The sequence below is a fragment of the Esox lucius genome, chromosome 19, assembly GCF_011004845.1.
Source record: "Esox lucius isolate fEsoLuc1 chromosome 19, fEsoLuc1.pri, whole genome shotgun sequence".
In the NCBI taxonomy this organism is placed as follows: Eukaryota; Metazoa; Chordata; class Actinopteri; order Esociformes; family Esocidae; genus Esox; species Esox lucius.
This window is the reverse complement of record NC_047587.1, coordinates 19,956,376-19,974,751: the sequence shown is the minus strand read 5'-3', so window position 1 is coordinate 19,974,751 and position 18,376 is coordinate 19,956,376. Positions and strand designations below refer to the sequence as shown.

General features: G+C 39.0%; 1 protein-coding gene across 2 annotated transcripts in view; it reads left to right on the top strand.

The window, feature by feature from the left end:
• The window catches only part of LOC114829513 (uncharacterized protein DDB_G0284459-like), a 42,670-nt gene extending 24,555 nt beyond the window's left edge, over nucleotides 1–18,115 (top strand). Inside the window, exon 2 of one of the 2 annotated variants that reach the window (XR_004574772.1) lies at nucleotides 18,074–18,115. Coding sequence is in view for 1 of the 2 variants with exons in the window: in XM_034288099.1 (XP_034143990.1) it covers nucleotides 10,743–11,519 (777 nt within the window). In the remaining variant the exon portion in view is untranslated. Of the gene's footprint in view, nucleotides 1–10,641; nucleotides 11,664–18,073 lie in introns of those variants that run through there. The other variant, XM_034288099.1, reaches the window with a different exon arrangement.
• The last annotated feature ends 261 nt before the right edge of the window (nucleotides 18,116–18,376 follow it).

The window sequence follows — 18,376 nt, the reverse complement described above, 5'->3', positions numbered from 1 at the left end:
AACTTGTATTTAAAGCTGACATTTGTGGTTAATACAGTTAACAGTCATCAATGCATGATAAAAAAAATTAATAAACATTATTCAACATTTATAGAAATACAGGATTTGTCATCTGTGACACAAAAGGCATAATCCATCAGTAACGTAGCATAGAGCTGCTCAGCTGTGAACAAAATCCAATCACGCAGATTGCCCAGCAGATTGATGTTTGCTAACATTACTTAACTCAACCATGTATTTGAGATGAACGATTTCTCACTTCAATAACGCAACTCATACCATGAAGCTTAAATAAAAAGAGCTTTCTAAAAAGCAGACAATGTCACACTTCTTTTAGTTTGAACAACTTCAGTCATACACAAATATCCATTGTTGTAGCGTCTACCATTTTTTTAACTTTCTGTTAATCAAACAGTAATGACATGTGATCAGCTACTTGTTGCACCCCTAGCACATAATGTATTTTCTTCTTGTGGGTATCACATCTAAAAATAAAATATTTGTTGCCATTGTAATGTAATCAAGGTCTATCTATGTATGGTAGGCTGGTTAAATGTAAATAAAAACACCAGTGCCATCTGTTTCAATACAATGGAACCAAATGGGCTTAATAGGAACACTGGTGGTTTATGGTAAAATACCGTAGACAGAATAACACATTTTCTGGCAAATGTATTTTTTTATTAAATGCACTGTGCCAGAAACTACAATATTATGCAAGGTTTTTATTGATCATGATGAAAATTAAATGTTTATTATTGTTTCATCATTTACATTACAAGGACACGAAACTAGAGAAGAATCAGTCAGGAAGGATAAGGAAAGAGGACTTTTCTGTGGCCACCACCTGAAAAAAACATTCCCTTTTTGGGGGTTTTCTTGCTGTGGCCTCTCCAGTGCACCTGTTGTCATTTTCATTTGTACCAAAACAGGTGACGTTGATTCACAATCGGTTATGCTTTCTAACAGCACAGATTGATACCTCTGAAGTTGAATGGACTTGGTGTTACATTGTGATGATTACGTGTTCCCTTAATTGTTTTGAGCTGTGTGTTTCAATTATTTCATTTTGTTTTATGTAAGATATTGTTCAACAGGCCTTGTCCAATTTGCATTGTCCTATAAGACATTTCTTATGAGTTACATACCCAAGCCAAAAACTCAGTATACTTGAAGTGTGTTATTTGGAACCACTTATGTTGTACTTTAGTACACTACATAGTATTAAAATAGTATGTGAATTTTGCACTAGTTGGAATTCAGACTGCAAATGTGTAACAGCTTGTGCAAGAGAAGGAGCTTGTGCACAGAGTTACAAATATCATTCATGTATACACTAGATTGAACATTAAAGGACCAACAATTAAACCTTGATAAACACCTATGTTGAAATGATTTGTAGATTAATCCAGGTCACTTTGAAACAGATGCAATTAAGAATATGGCCCAATTAGTTCTCCATAATGTTACAGTTCCAACTGTCTCTAAAACCCCAGCGTTGCAGTCTGTTACTGACTTGTTCTTTTATGGTTCATTTAAAGTATGTCCAATTTATTTGTCATTACAGTACTCATGGTGGGCTATTTCTCATTGTCTTAAAATTCAAAGGACTGCTGTTCTGTTCCTGCTAATGATCTATTTCAATGGCTGTATCACAGTGTGTTGAGTGTTGTAACATTCCTGCTGTGACACACCAGACAGAAAGCATTAGAACTGACCTCCTGGTACTAATTGGAGCACAAGGCTAAAATATTGTAGAAAGACAATTGTTCCCTGTGTGTGTGTGTGTGTCTGTGTGCTTATGTGTTTGTGTGTGTGTGTGTGTGTGTGTGTGTTAACCTTCGGCTGTACACCAACCGACAACTGGAAGATATTGTTGTCATTACCTCATAATGATGAATGCATCATTTAAATAATTTAACAATTGCTGATAAATAATCTATTGCTTGGCGCACCCAGTGACAGGCAGACAGACGACAAACAGACAAACATATAGAGCACAGGATAATTGGCAGCTATTTATTTTTTGTTTGTTTGTGTGTCAATTAACTACACAAGGCTTCAATCTAACAAAGCTAACGAAGAAACATCTGATCTGACAGTACTTCATAGGAATAAGGACACTTAACTGCTAATAGTAACACTCAGTCACAGCACACTAACAGAGAGGCATAAACAAATGTACACATGCACAGTCTGTGTAAATGTGTGCAAACAATATTGTATCTGTGAGGCAGTAATGTAATTTTGCTAACAATGCAGCGAGTTATGTGATTGTACATGGACAGTAGGATAACAACTGTTTATTCAACCCTCCAATTCAGGGAGTGTGCAGTGATGCAGGCTCCACAAGCGAAGTGAAATCCCATAAGGCACCATGCTATCTTTTAGCTTGTGCAATTTCACAGAAAAGACTGGATAACATAAGGTGCATTTATTTATGTCTGATTTTGAGGCTTGGTGCAAATGTTCAAAATACAATTTTTAATTGCATATCAGGCTTATTTGTTCTTTTAAATAAGAACTTTCTGCTTATTAAATTCATTAAAGTGAACCAATTAATTCAGAATAGAGTCCTGAAGCTGAGTATTATAGTTTTTCACAGTAATGAACACACAAAAACTGGTTCCATGAACAATTTACACAAAACCATTTTGCAAAACAACTTGTCAACATGTTGTAATGTAGAAAACATTGGCAATCAATATTTTAAACTTAAATCATCATTGTTCTTAGTCTCAACACACAGTCAAGGTGTAAACACAAAATACATGATTAGTCAACAAGCAATCATGATAGACAATGCCTGATTTCTGAGGCCCATGAAATAGCCATTTTAAACATAGTTATCAAAAACAATACTATACATTTAAAGAAATCCAATAAAGAACAAGAATTAGAGATAATTGCATGATCAAGGTATATTATATCAGAAAACATTGCCTGAGATGTACATGAAAATCTCTGGCCTAGGTCTGTGTCATAATGCTATTTTTATGACTATAACCCTATACTTGTATAACACTTATTTTATGTGATACTTTTGTGTGGATTCTGAGGGAAATGTTATATGACAGATAATGTTTTTTATTTTGTGTGAGTTTAATTCAATATGGAATGGGTTTTGTGAAGTGTGTTCATAGTTTTGAGAAAATGTACACATTAAGGAAATGTGTGTTAGTTGTTGTGAACTGTAAACCCCTAACCACTCTGTACACTTGTGTAAGGCATAGGGTGTGGATTGGTATTCACAGTATGAATAGAATGGCTCTCAAAACGTATTCATCAAATTGGACTATTTCACATCGTTTTACACCATGAAATCAAAATGGATTTAATTATAATTTTTTTGCTACACAGAAAAATCCATAATGTCAAAGGGGAAAACTAAAGCTGTAAATAAATTACAAATCTAAAAAAATGTATGTATATTGAAAATAAATAGTGTCATGTTTGGATATCATGTTGCACAATAAAATGAGTGTATTGAATTCTACTGAGAGACACTTTTGAGAGCTTTTCTCAAAGTTAAGTCATCTAAACATCATTATGGTCTATATCAACCATTAGTTCAGGTAGGACCATTCGTTTATGCAGTTATTAATCGATTTTGTAATCATGATATTATATATATCTATATATATATTATAGCTTATGTGATTAGAAACCTATGTCTTCCGTCCAAAATGTCTGCTGCCAACTGTTAAACATGGTGTGTAATGGTATTGGCAGCTATCTCATGGGAGTCAAAGTGATTTTCATCCTTCCTCCCTGAAACAATTTGAGGCTTTCTTTCTTCAAGAAGAGTGCAATATCCCACTACCCACATCAGGATTTGTATGACAGCATTTCAAGGACTGTAACTGTTCTCAAGGCAAAGGGTGGTCCTACTCCTTATTAGGTCTTTGATATTAATTTATTGGGTGTTTCTCTTATTTTGTCCACCCTCAATAAAAAAACAGATACACTTGCAGCCATGCTATCTCAAGTCATAACTTTTATTTTTACAGATGAGGTGGTTTGCTCTAGTTCTAATTTATTTTACACATGAGGTGGTGTGATGTAGATCTTATTATTTTACACATGAGGTGGTAGGCTGTAGATCTTTTTCTTTTTTTTTTTTTTACACATGAGGTGGTAGGCTGTAGATCTTATTTTCTTCACTCTTCCTTCACCATGTATAATTATTTGTCCACAATACCCTCTTTCCAGAACTCTGCATACTGCCTCAAATAGCCCTGTTTCTGAGTTAATGCACTCTAAAGAGGAAAACCAGCTATGTAAACTAATACAATTGCTTGCAAATGCTCCAGATGAATCCCTGATCCTCTTAAATTTAGTTTTTCCACATCCTGTATTAAAATGTTAGGGGCCTATCTGATGTTCTGCTCTGTCTATGCGGAGTACCAAACATATGTGTCTTATGAGATGGAAATTGGAGTATAATCAACCAGTGAGCAAACACTGAAATTGCTCCAGATACTATAATGTACACTCACCTAAAGGATTATTAGGAACACCTGTTCAATTTCTCATTAATGCAATTATCTAATCAACCAATCACATGGCAGTTGCTTCAATGCATTTAGGTGTAGTCCTGGTCAAGACAATCTCCTGAACTCCAAACTGAATGTCAGAATGGGAAAGAAAGGTGATTTAAGCTATTTTGAGCGTGGCATGATGGTTGGTGCCAGGCGGGCCGGTCTGAGTATTTCACAATCTGTTCAGTTACTGGGATTTTCACACACAACCATTTCTAGGGTTTACAAAGAATGGTGTGAAAAGGGAAAAACATCCAGTATGCGGCAGTCCTGTGGGCAAAAATGCCTTGTTGATGCTAGAGGTCAGAGGAGAATGGGCCGACTGATTCAAGCTGATAGAAGAGCAACTTTGACTGAAATAACCACTCGTTACAACCGAGGTAAGCAGCAAAGCATTTGTGAACACGCACAACCTTGAGCCGGATGGGCTACAACAGCAGAAGACCCCACCGGGTACCACTCATCTCCACTACAAATAGGAAAAAGAGGCTACAATTTGCATGAGCTCACCAAAATTAGGCAGTTGAAGACTGGAAGAATGTTGCCTGGTCTGATGAGTCTCGATTTCTGTTGATGCATTCAGATGGTAGAGTCAGAATTTGGCGTAAACAGAATGAGAACATGGATCCATCATGCCTTGTTACCACTGTGCAGGCTGGTGGTGGTGGTGTAATGGTGTGGGGAATGTTTTCTCGGCACACTTTAGGCCCCTTAGTGCCAATTGGGCATCGTTTAAATGCCACGGCCTACCTGAGCATTGTTTCTGACCATGTCCATCCCTTTATGACCACCATGTACCCATCCTCTGATGGCTACTTCTAGCAGGATAATGCACCATGTCACAAAGCTCAAATCATTTCAAATTGGTTTCTTGAACATGACAATGAGTTCACTGTCCTGAAATGGCCCCCACAGTCACCAGATCTCAACCCAATAGAGCATCTTTGGGATGTGGTGGAACGGGAGCTTCGTGCCCTGGATGTGCATCCCACAAATCTCCATCAACTGCAAGATGCCATCCTATCAATATGGGCCAACATTTCTAAAGAACGCTTTCAGCACCTTGTTGAATCAATGCCACGTAGAATTAAGGCAGTTCTGAAGGCGAAAGGGGGTCAAACACAGTATTAGTATGATGTTCCTAATAATCCTTTAGGTGAGTGTATATCTACAGTATATTTAATATAGGCTAATGCTTGAATTGGACCACAAATTAAATTGCATGAGAGGAAAAACTGAGATTATAAAAGTTTGCAGAATTATTGTCAGATTAAAAGTATAGAGTGCACACATTTTAAAATCTTGAAATAGTTGAATGTGATATTGGATTTTCAACTGATGAATGACTTGACCAGAATCATATAAGTCTTCACCATATAGTCTGTCATTCTAGGTAAGACGTTTGTTCTGATGATGAGTGTCCCATAAAATGAATAGTGTTTTAAGGACTGACGTCTCATCTGAACAGTGGAAATAAATATCAAAACAATATTGTTGACGATTTTGACTCCTAAAAACTGTTTTCCACTGCAACTTCTTAATACCAAACTTCTATGTTTTATCGTAACAAAGGTTCTGACTTGCATGGATACATTTTGAAACTTTTTAGGTACCATTTGTAAACTGACACCTTCCTATTTTTTTTCTGAGGCTAACTAGGATATCAGGGCACATCGAGAATGCTCTTTTTCATTGGCACTACGGTTGGTCAGTCGAAACGACCACACAATGTCATTATTAATGTAAGTTACATCAATCAACTGTTACTACCACTTTAAAGGATGCCTCTTTGTTTGTGTGTGCATCTGTGTATGTGTGTGTTGTGGTGCTTGCTTGCTAGGATTCTGATATTGGTGACGGTTTCTGGTTGTTCCTGTCTGTTCCTACCTCTCTTTGATTACTGCTGCTCTGAGACAGTGTTCCGCTAGAGCACATACTGACATGACTTGACCTTAATACCTAGCATTGGTACACACACAAAAACACACACACACACACACACATACATATACAAACACATACTAGAACTAATGTATTCCTTCTGGAAACTCTCCACACAGTTCAACCAGGCTGCCACAGTCAAGTCATTGGAAATGAGACAGGGGAATCACCTGCAGTATTTTTTTCCCATATATTAATTCCTCTATCAAACTAACTCTGGAATTTCCCCCAGTTGATTTACAGTGGGGAGAACAAGTATGTGATACAGATTCACTGCTGATTTTGCAGGTTTTCCCACTTACAAAGCATGTAGAAGTCTGTCATTTTTATCATAGGTACTCTTCAACTATGAGTGACAAAATCAAAACAAAATAAATCCAGAAAATCACATGATTTTTAAGTAATTAATTAGCATTTTTTTGCATGACATAAGTATTTGATACATCAGAAAAGCAGAACTTAATATTTGGTACAGAAACCTTTGTTTGCAATTACAGAGATCATACGTTTCCTGTAGTTCTTGACCAGGTTTACACACACTGCAGCAGGGATTTTGGCCCACTCCTCCATACAGACCTTCTCCAGATCCTTCAGGTTTCGGGGCTGTTGCTGGGCAACACAGACTTTCAGCTCCCTCCAAAGATTTTCTGTTGGGTTCAGGTCTGAAGACTGGCTAGGCCACTCCAGAACCTTGAGATAATTCTTACAGAGCCACTCCTTAGGTGCCCTGGCTGTGTGTTTCAGGTCGTTGTCATGCTGGAAGACCCAGCCATGACCCATCTTCAATGCTCTTACTGAGGGAAGGAGGTTGTTGGCCAAGATCTCGCGATACATGGCTCCATCCATCCTCCCCTCAATACATTGCAGTCGTCCTGTCCCGTTTGAAGAAAATCATCCCCAAAGAATGATGTTTCTACCTCCATGCTTCATGGTTGGGATGGTGTTCTTGGGGGTTGTACTCATCCTTCTTCTTCCTCCAAACATGGCGAGTGGAGTTTAGACTAAAAAGCTCTATTTTTGTCTCATCAGACCACATGACCTTCTCCCATTCCTCCTCAGGATCATCCAGATGGTCATTGGCAAACTTCAGACGGACCTGGACATGCGCTGGCTTGAGCAGAGGGACCTTGCGTGCGCTGCAGGATTTTAATCCATGATGGCGTAGTGTGTTACTAATGGTTTTCTTTGAGACTGTGGTCCCAGCTCTCTTCAGGTCATTTACCAGGTCCTGCCTTGTAGTTCTGGGCTGATCCCTCACCTTCCTCATGATCATTGATGCCCCACGAGGTGAGATCTTGCATGGAGCCCCAGACTGAGGGAGATTGACCGTCATCTTGGACTGTAATAATTGCGCCAAAAGTTGTTGCCTTTTCACCAAGCTGCTTGCCTATTGTCCTGTAGCCCATCCCAGCCTTGTGCAGGTCTACAATTTTATCCCTGATGTCCTTACACAGCTCTTCTGGTCTTGGCCATTGTGGAGAGGTTGGAGTCTGTTTGATTGAGTGTGTGGATTGGTGTCTTTTATACAGGTAACAAGTTCAAACAGGTGCAGTTAATACAGGTAATGAGTGGAGAACAGGAGGGCTTCCTAAAGAAAAACTAACAGGTCTGTGAGAGTTGGAATTCTTACTGGTTGGTAGGTGATCAAATACTTATGTCATGCAATAAAATGCAAATTAATTATAAAAAAATCATAGAATGTGATTTCCTGGATTTTTGTTTTAAATTCCGTCTCTCACAGTTTAAGTGTACCTTATAGAACTTTACATGCTTTGTAAGTAGGAAAACCTGCAAAATCGGCAGTGTATCAAATAGTTGTTCTCCCCACTGTATTTAGTGTTAAGAAAAAACTTAAAATAGCTTTACATGGGATCAGAATACCTGGAGATGAAAAATTTGAATATACTGCACAGTAGAGGTCGTCTGATTGGAAAATGGGAAACTGGAGAAAGAAATTGTGGATGGAAATGAGGCACTTCTACATTTCTACAAATGAGGCACTAACTTTCTAACAGTTATATCTTTAAGATATTATGACACCAAAGATTCTGTTTCCTTTATCAGCTCTTATTTGTGAGTGGATACGTTATAATCTTTTATTTTATACAAAGAATATAATACACCGTTATTGACAGATTTTCCTTGATGCATTTAAAATATTCAAATTACGAAAGCAAACATTAGTCGTGAAATACTTAATTTTCTTTACATGGTGAGGTCACACACAAATCTTGAGTTTGGTAACCTCTGTTTTATGGAGTTGACAGTAGGCAGATAATAGATTTATTCTAACGTTAGTTTGATGAATCTTTCTTGTTTCACTCGGTTTCTGTCTGTCACTTTCTCTTTACCTTGTGTCCATCACGCCTTAATGTTCCCAACCCTTATACAGCTGACCTCCATCTACCTCCACCAGCTTGTTCCCCCCTTATCTCACAGCCCACGCTTTCTCTTAATAACTCTCTGCTGCTTTACCTTCTCTTCTTTATTCTTTTTCTTTAGCTCCTTGTCTGTTATTATGCTTTCCTTTTCCACCCTTGTATACATCTGTATGCAAGTCATTGCTTTAATCCTTTATCTTTCTTTCTCTTCATTATTCTCTTCATTACTCATCCGCTTCTCTTGCTTGTTCTGTCGTCCTCTTTTTCCAATCAGTCACTCTCTTCCCCATATCTTTCTCATTCATCAGTCTTTTCCTCTTTCTTTCTCTCTGTGGCCTTTGTCTGGTGTATCGAGCTGAGTGAGTGTTCCATTAGAATGTAAAGTAATATTCCATTTATTGATGTCCTGTGAAACCCCCTTGTTAACCAATTGATGCTGCTTATTATGACTTAGGGAAAGACTAACCGCTCAACAACAATAAATGTAACTATGTACCCAAGAGCTTCAACAGCTCTGTGAACACGTTTCTGTAGCTCTGAGTTCTTCACCCTTCTTTATCCATAATCTTTATCTAGTGAACTAACAGATGATAGTATTCAAAGAAAATCATTAGAAATTTCCCTGACATTGCTTTTTTTTTTTGCTTTTAAAAGTGATAGAAATCCCTTATAAAAGACATATATAACACTGCTAAACAGAACCATGAATGTCAGGAAATGAATAAGACAATGTAGAAGGCATGAATAGGTTTCCATATGTATGATTAGCTACATAGACACATTTTTAAAGGAACAGTAGTTTTTGATGTAGCTTCGACTATTAAATTACAGCATTCATTTTTGAAAACAACTTTGAAGAAAAGACACAGGCAAACCTGAACTAATTGTTATTTAGAAAAGACGGAAAACGTGGGTGTTCTCTGGCCTAGACGCTGCAATTTGGCGTATGCAACTTGTAGCTCAAATGGTTGGGCAATTATAGACACTTGGGACTATTGTCTTTTCATGCAACACATGAACTTCTTTTACTGGTGGATTTACAAGACTGTGGCACCTTAAACATAACAAATCTCAACTACAAGCACTCACTGAGCTATTCATAACGGAATGCCAGGACCTCACACCATCTCCTGGATGAGAGACTTCATTTTGACATACTGATTTATCAACCATCAGTATTTAAAACAGCTGTTTGTTTATTACAGATTATTATAAGATCTCTGGGCTCATTTACAGATAGGCAGGATATATTGGCCAGCTAATTAGCTTACATTAGTCGTGTCCCATTGCAAAACATAACTAGATACATTGGCCTGCCATGCAGCTAATATTATAAATTACAAAACATAACTGGATGTGAGGGCATTGCTGAGGCGGTTATCACAAAACAACATGCATTTGTACTGGCAGGTATTTAGTCATGTTGTGTTAGTAATAGTATCATGTACAGGCACTCTCTGAAATGTCAAATGGTGAATGATGATCTGTGCCCTAGCAGTCCTTGAGAGTCATGGAAAGTAACACAGAAAGAGGTTCATAAAGTAAATGAGAAACTAAGGTAAAAGCAAGGGATGAGGCAAGAGAGAGGAGATAAATTAATGGAAAGAGCTATGTTAATTTTCTCTTTAACATTGTAATCATTTGATGGCTAAAACATCTAGCCAAGTTTTAGACATTATTTTTTAGACATAAAATAATGAAGACATAATTAAGCCATAATTAAGGATTACTTTCACAATACATTTTTTGAGAATGTCTTTCATTATCTTGTTTGACAGTGACCCCTGGACAGTGTCATGGTCAGCAGGCAGGATAGAGATCGACCCCTGGACAGTGTCACGGTCACCAGGCAGGATAGAGATCGACACTGGACAGTGTCATGGTCACCAGGCAGGATAGAGATCGACCCCTGGACAGTGTCACGGTCACCAGGCAGGATAGAGATCGACCCCTGGACAGTGTCACGGTCAGCAGGCAGGATAGAGATCGACCCCTGGACAGTGTCATGGTCACCAGGCAGGATAGAGATCGACCCCTGGACAGTGTCACGGTCACCAGGCAGGATAAAGATCGACCCCTGGACACTGTCATGGTCACCAGGCAGGATAGAGATCGACCCCTGGACAGTGTCATGGTCAGCAGGCAGGATAGAGATCGACCCCTGGACAGTGTCACGGTCACCAGGCAGGATAGAGATCGACCCCTGGACAGTGTCACGGTCACCAGGCAGGATAGAGATCGACCCCTGGACAGTGTCATGGTCACCAGGCAGGATAAAGATCGACCCCTGGACAGTGTCATGGTCACCAGGCAGGATAGAGATCGACCCCTGGACAGTGTCACGGTCACCAGGCAGGATAGAGATCGACCCCTGGACAGTGTCATGGTCACCAGGCAGGATAAAGATCGACCCCTGGACAGTGTCATGGTCACCAGGCAGGATAAAGATCGACCCCTGGACAGTGTCATGGTCACCAGGCAGGATAAAGATCGACCCCTGGACAGTGTCATGGTCACCAGGCAGGATAGAGATCGACCCCTGGACAGTGTCACGGTCACCAGGCAGGATAGAGATCGACCCCTGGACAGTGTCACGGTCACCAGGCAGGATAACCTTTTGACAACAGAGGTTTTTTCAAGCATGTCCAGACAATGAGAACATCCAAACCAAGGCACACTTCTGCACCAACAATCCCTCCCTCCTAGTTCAGTGTTACACACTAAACCAGGGCTGCCCAACCCTGTTCCTGGAGATCTGCTGTCCTGTAGGTTTTCTCTCCAACTCTAATTTAGCGCACCTGATTCTTGTAATTAGATGGATGAAAAGCTAAATCAAGTTAGTCACAAATGGGGTTTAAGAAAAAATCTAAGGGACAGTAGCTCTCCAGGAACAGGGTTGGGCAGCCCTGCGCTAAACACTCGGACCAGTTTAAACCCGTCCTAACCTTGCCAGCTCCCTGCTCTAACATAGGGTAATGCAAATTGGCTCAACACTGTCCAGGGTGGATATGATCTCAGGGCTGTCTCGTCGCGTGTTTGTGACTTTTTTTAGACTTAGTTTGTATGTGCCGTCAAATTCTTCCAGGTTGAGCAAACAAAGTGATAAGTTAATTAGCATCAGAGGACATGTCTCACCTGATGTGGGGTTATTGTTTTGAGGTAAGGCATTAATCTTTACTGAAACATAATGAAATTGGGAAAAAAAAATAAAAAATTTACACAAAATATATGAATCAATTCACTGAGCTCCTTTCTTCACTGCTTAGGGCCCAATTACACCCTCCTTTTGTGTTCCTACACTCAATTTGTAAGACATCCAACTCTCGATAGACATCTTTAATCTAGTCACAACAAGCACTATGTCCTTCCTATATGAGCCTGTCCTGCCCATTAGGGTTGCGTTCTTCATAAGGCCCCACTAGAGTCTTAAGTCCTAGTTCTAACACCTCCCGCTTCCTCTGGGCAGTACTCCAGCAGAATGACACTTTCAGACGCTGCCAGAGAGGGATAGAGTTGTTTGTGTTTGGGCAGCACAGAAGCATCGCTTTCCTACCCAGCCCAAAACAGCCTGTTTCTGCTGCCAGTGTCAGTCCCTGTCCTGATGGGCTCTCAATCTCGTTCTGCTGGGCCCAGAACAGCCATCTGCCTCCAGACTGACTAAAGGATTACTGAGGCCTCTGTATGTGTGTGTTCTCTTTACAGAAATAAATGAAATATCTTCAAATGCACTGCCCGTGAGAAAGACAAAACCCACTGTGATTGTATGACGTCTGCCTTGTGATTACGTTCTCCTTCTTTTCTACATATTGTCCCCCACAATGAAGGATCATACTCAGTATCTTATCTTAGCCCAAATTACAGGTGTTCAGCCATAAGAAAACGACATAGGTTTTCTAGATATGCATATAAAACTGCAAACTTTGCAAGATTGTAAACCTGATGTCATAAAATTCCCAAAAAATGACTGCCGCATACTGGATGTTTTTTCCTTTTCACACCATTCTTTGTAAACCCTAGAAATGGTTGTGCGTGAAAATCCCAGTAACTGAGCAGATTGTGAAATACTCAGACCGGCCCATCTGGCACCAACAACCATGCCACGCTCAAAATTGCTTAAATCACCTTTCTTTCCCATTCTGACATTCAGTTTGGAGTTCAGGAGATTGTCTTGACCAGGACCACACCCCTAAATGCATTGAAGCAACTGCCATGTGATTGGTTGATTAGATAATTGCATTAATGAGAAATTGAACAGGTGTTCCTAATAATCCTTTAGGTGAGTGTACATTTGGGTTGGCATTCAAGCAGCATACTCCAATGTGTTCCATTACATAGTCCAAAATTCACAAATAGCCTACATATATGTTTACATTTTCATTGTTTAGGTCGAGTTCCTCTTTACCGCACTAATTATAATTTTTCTGTTCCTTTTTCAACTGTGTTTGATTACAATGGCTCATCAGAGCTTTTTTTCGACAGTAGGCTATGATTTTATACCTCACATTATGTTCTTAACTCTCATTCACAGTTGTGAATAAGCTCTGTTTTGGTCTCGTCACTCCAAATTACAGTGTGCCAGAAGCTGTGAGGCGTGTCAAGGTGTTGTCAGGCATATTGTAACCAGGCTTTTTTGTGGGATTTGTGATTGCACAGTAAAGGCTTCTTTCTGGCAACTCAACCATCCATTTCATTTTTCAAGTATCATCGTATCGTACTCCTTGAAACAACCACACCGTCTTTTTCCAGAGTAGCCTGTATTTCTCCTGAGGTTACCTGTGTTTTTTATTTTTGTATTTATCCCAAACAATTCTTCTGGCAGTTTTGGCTGAAATCTTTCTTGGTCTACCTGACCTTGTCTTGGTATCAAGAGATCACTTCTTAATGAGTGATTGAGCAGTACTGATTGGCATTTGCAAGGCTTTGGATATCTTTTTATATCCTTTTCCATCTTTATAAAGTTCCATTACCTTGTTACACCGGTCTTTTGACAGTTATTTTCTGCTCCCCATAGCTCAGTATCTAGCCCGCTCAATGCAACCACGTGAGAGCTAACAAACTCATTGACTATTTCTACATAGACACTAATTGCAATTTACAAAGCCACAGGTATTGGACATTCACCTTTAATTGACATTTTCACCTGTGTGTGCCACCTTGGGTGTCTGTAACAAGGCCAAACATTCAAGGGTATGTAAACTTTTGAACAGGGCCATTTGGGTGATTTCTGTTATCTCTATGATTTAAAAAGGAGCCAAACAACTATGTGATAATAAATGGCTTCATATGATCATTATCCTTAAATTTTTTTGCATGATCAGTCGTTAAAAAAAAAAAATCAATGCCAAAAGTTCACAATTTCTGCGAGGTTATGCAAACTTATGAGCACAACTGTATGACAAAGGAGGCCCCGAACAGTTGAGCACCTGAAATCCTATATCAAGCAAGAATGGGAAAATATTTTACTTTCTAAACCACAGCAATTGGTCTCCTCAGTTCTCAAACACTAAGGGTATTGTTAGAGAAGAGGTAATGCAACACAGTGGTAAGCATTCCTGTGTCCCAACCTCTGGGACAAATTCCAAAACAATAACATTTCTCAGCTTCAACATTTGATATGTTTTCTTTGTACTATTTTCAGTTAAGTGTAGGGATAAATTAATTGCACATTTTACGCAGTATCGTTGCTGGAAACGGTGTTGTTTCTGGAGTTGTTTCATTTTTAACTTATAATAAAAAAAATCTATATTTTAAACTGTATATGAACACTCAGGTAATTCAATTACATTTTCAATTTCAATTAACAGTGTAGTTCAATTACACAAATAATTTCTCAATAGCACAAACAATTTCAAAAATGTCAGTGGAACCAAAGCGTCTGTGGCTTGAGGTCTCAACAACAATAGGTCAAGGACACTTCACTATGGTCCCAGGTATTTGATGAGTCCTTTAATGTGCTATCACTGAGTTATTTTAATGAATTCCTCAAATAATTTTTTCAATTGTTGATTAGTTAAATCAGCTGCAGATGCCATGGTGCAGTGGATTTTAAAAGTTTTAGTCATTTAGCAGATGCTCTTATCCGGAGTATGTTACATGAACATTTTTATTTTTCTTACTGTTTCTCAGACATCTCTTCCAATAGTTGTGCTCTGTATATTGTGTGGTGCAAGCCTTTTGAGAAGGTAGTTCTAATGTAGATAGTTAAGTAGATGGTGTTGAAAGTGGATCCAGGATAAAGAGTTTCTGCCATTTTGCACTATTCCAGCTCAATCTGGGAGACAGAACAGTTACTGAGGCCTAGAGACCAAAAATTGGTGATGCTCCCATATTATTATTTGTATTTAGTCTATTTGCCTTTTTTTTAAGGGGCACTATGTAAAGTCCTGTCTCTAAACAATAGCACAATTTCTCGAGGTTACAATTCATGCAAACTGAAAGTCAGACCGGCAAGAAAGTTTACATGTGGAACATCTCAGGCACTCAAATCAATTTTGTAGAAAAATATTTTTTGAAGCATTAACTTAAAACTAGTTATTTTTGTTTGTGTTTATGTTATTAGAAGTGTAGAAATCATACACATTGCCTCTTTAAACAGGCAAATAAATAGAAACACATTGCTCTCTGCCACACTGTCATTCTGTTTGCCATACTGCACCTAATACACATTATGAAACATGTTCTAATGTATGGGGAATGTTCAGTACACAGTTAGGTCCAGAAATAATTGGACACTGACAAGTTTTGTTATTTTGTCTGTTTACCAAAATATATTCAAGTTACAGTTAATAATGAACATGGGCTTAAAGTGCAGTCTATCAGCTTTAATTTGGGAGTATTCACATCCAAATTGGAGGAAGGGTTTCGGAATTACAGCTCTTTAATATGTAGCCCCCCTTTTTCAAGGGACCAAAAGTGGCAATTGACTCAAAAGCTGTTTCATGGACAGGTGTGGGCTATTCCTTCATTATTTCTTCATCAGTTAAGCAGGTTAAAGTTCTGGAGTTGATTCCAGGTGTGGCATTTGCATTTGGAAGCTGTTGCTGTGACTTAACAACATGCAGTCAAAGGACCTTTCAATGCAAGTGAAACAGCCCATCCTTAGGCTGCAAAATAATTATCCAGGAAAAGGAACATTAGGAGTGGCCAAATCAACAGTTTGGTTCATTCTGAGAAAAAAATGAACGCGGTGAGCTCTGTAACACAAAAAGGCCTGGACGTCCATGGAAGACAACAGTCGTGGATGATCGTAGGATCCTTTCCATGGTAAAGAAAAATCCCTTCACAACATCCAGCTAAGTGAAGAACACTAGGCTGCCATTATCCAAGTCTACCATGAAGAGAAGACTTCACAAGAGCAAATACAGGGGGTTCACCACAGGATGTAAACCATTCATAAGCCTCAAGAATAGAAAGGCCAGATTAGACTTTGCCAAAAAACATCTAAAAAACCAGCCCTGTTCTGGAACAGCATTCTTTGGACAGATGAAACTTATCTACCTGTACCAGAATGATGGGAAGAAAATGGAGAAGACTTGGAACAGCTCATGATCCAAAGCATACCACATCGTGTGTAAAACATGGTGGAGGCAGTGTGAAGGCATGAGCATGCATGACTTCCAATGGCACTGGGTCACAAGTGTTTATTAAAGATGTGACAGAAGACGGAAGCAGCCTGATGAATTCTGAAGTGTATAGGGATATATTGTGTGTTCAGATTCAGCCAAATTCAGCGAAGTTGATTAGACAGTGTTTCACTTTATAGATGAACAATAACCCAAAACATACTGTAAGTGCAACCCAGGAGTTTAAGGCAAAGAGTTGGAATATTCTGCAATGGCCGAATCAATCTCCTGATCTCAACCCGATCGAGCATGCATTTCACTTGCTGAAGACGAAACTTATTGCAGAGAGACCCACAAACCAATAACAACTGAAGACAGCTGCAGTAAAGACCTGACAAAGCATCACAAAGGAGGAATCCCAGCGTTTGGTGATGTCAATGCATTCCAGACTTCAGGCAGTCATTGCTTTCTAAGGATTCTCAACTGAGTATTAAAAATGAACATTTCATTTATGATTGTGTTGATTTGTCCAATTACATTTGAGCCTGTCAGATGTTGTTTCATTCAAATCCATGGTGGTGGCGTACAGAACCAAATATTTCCAGACCTAACTGTAAAATATTGCACTCCAAAACAAAAATTAAAAAACAATCATACATCACAAGCAGACATTTTTCTTTAAGTTGAACACTGAGCACATATCTAAATTCATCCAAGACTGAGCTTTTTCCATTTGAGTGAAAAGATGTTGAAGTTGTACTTGTTGCACTGTGTTCTTAGGCTATAATTAATTGTTTTGTCTTTGTTAATTGATTTGAGATAAGCTGGAAGTTTCTGCATAGCACCTTGTAAAAAAACTAAAGAGAGTGCATTTCTCATCTTACATACAGAGGCACGTCCCACCTTTTGATACAAAATGCAATGTTGAGTCCTAAAACTTTCCATGGATATTAATTGAATTGCACAATGAAAGTGTAGAAGCTGCTGCTTGCATACAGATTATATCCACTTTATACAAAACAGACATAATAATGGCTTGTGATAAAAGTGTGATAAAATGGATACATCTGTCCATTTGTCCAGCATTTTTGTTTGCTACAGAAACAACATTTCGAAACAGCTCTTGTACTTTTTCAGGCAATAATGCATGCACTTCCCACATGTGAGAAGAAATGCAAGCACAAACTGAACAGTCACTCATGTCTGTATCAGGCAGGTGCCAGAAGGATGGTGCGTCTTTCAGGAATGCCCTCAGCATGTGTCTACATAGTTGTCACTGTATTCTCTCATTGTCTCATCTCTCTATGTGTGTCTCACTGCTGTGAGAATAAGTGGAGAGATGAGTGGAAAATGAGTTTAGATAGTGGCTGGTTGGGTGGGCTGTAGACAGACAGTTTGTTATTGCTTTCTTTGAGATTAGGAACTCATGTGTCAGACATTGACTCTCTAAAAGAAAACTAAAAACTGCACACTGGTTATTCCAATGCAATAATGTATTAAGCTGATAGTGGTGACAGTCGTGCTCTGACAGCAGACTGCTGGGTCTCTGTCTGGATGACATACGGTAGATAGAGTACATAACAGATTGTCTATGGGGCAGGTTGCTACATTCATCTGCGCATTGCTCTTCACTATGCTCTGTCATCAGATGAGAGGAGAAGACAGAAGAGGAGGCAGGAGGAAAGTGGAGAAGTGGAGGAAGAAGAGGAAGCCATTTTGGACTGTACAATGTGGCAGTGGCCTAATCACTGTCTCAGTGGGTCAGTGTTGTTATTTCTCTTTCAAAGCTGTCCTTTTTTCTTTTTTCCTTTTTTGCTTGTCATGACATTCCTTGTGACTAAAGTCTTCCTATGACATTCCTGTGAGTACAGTTTTGTTATGACATTCACTGTGAGTACAGTTTTATTACATTCCCTTTGAGTACATCTTGTCATGACATTCCCTTTGAGTA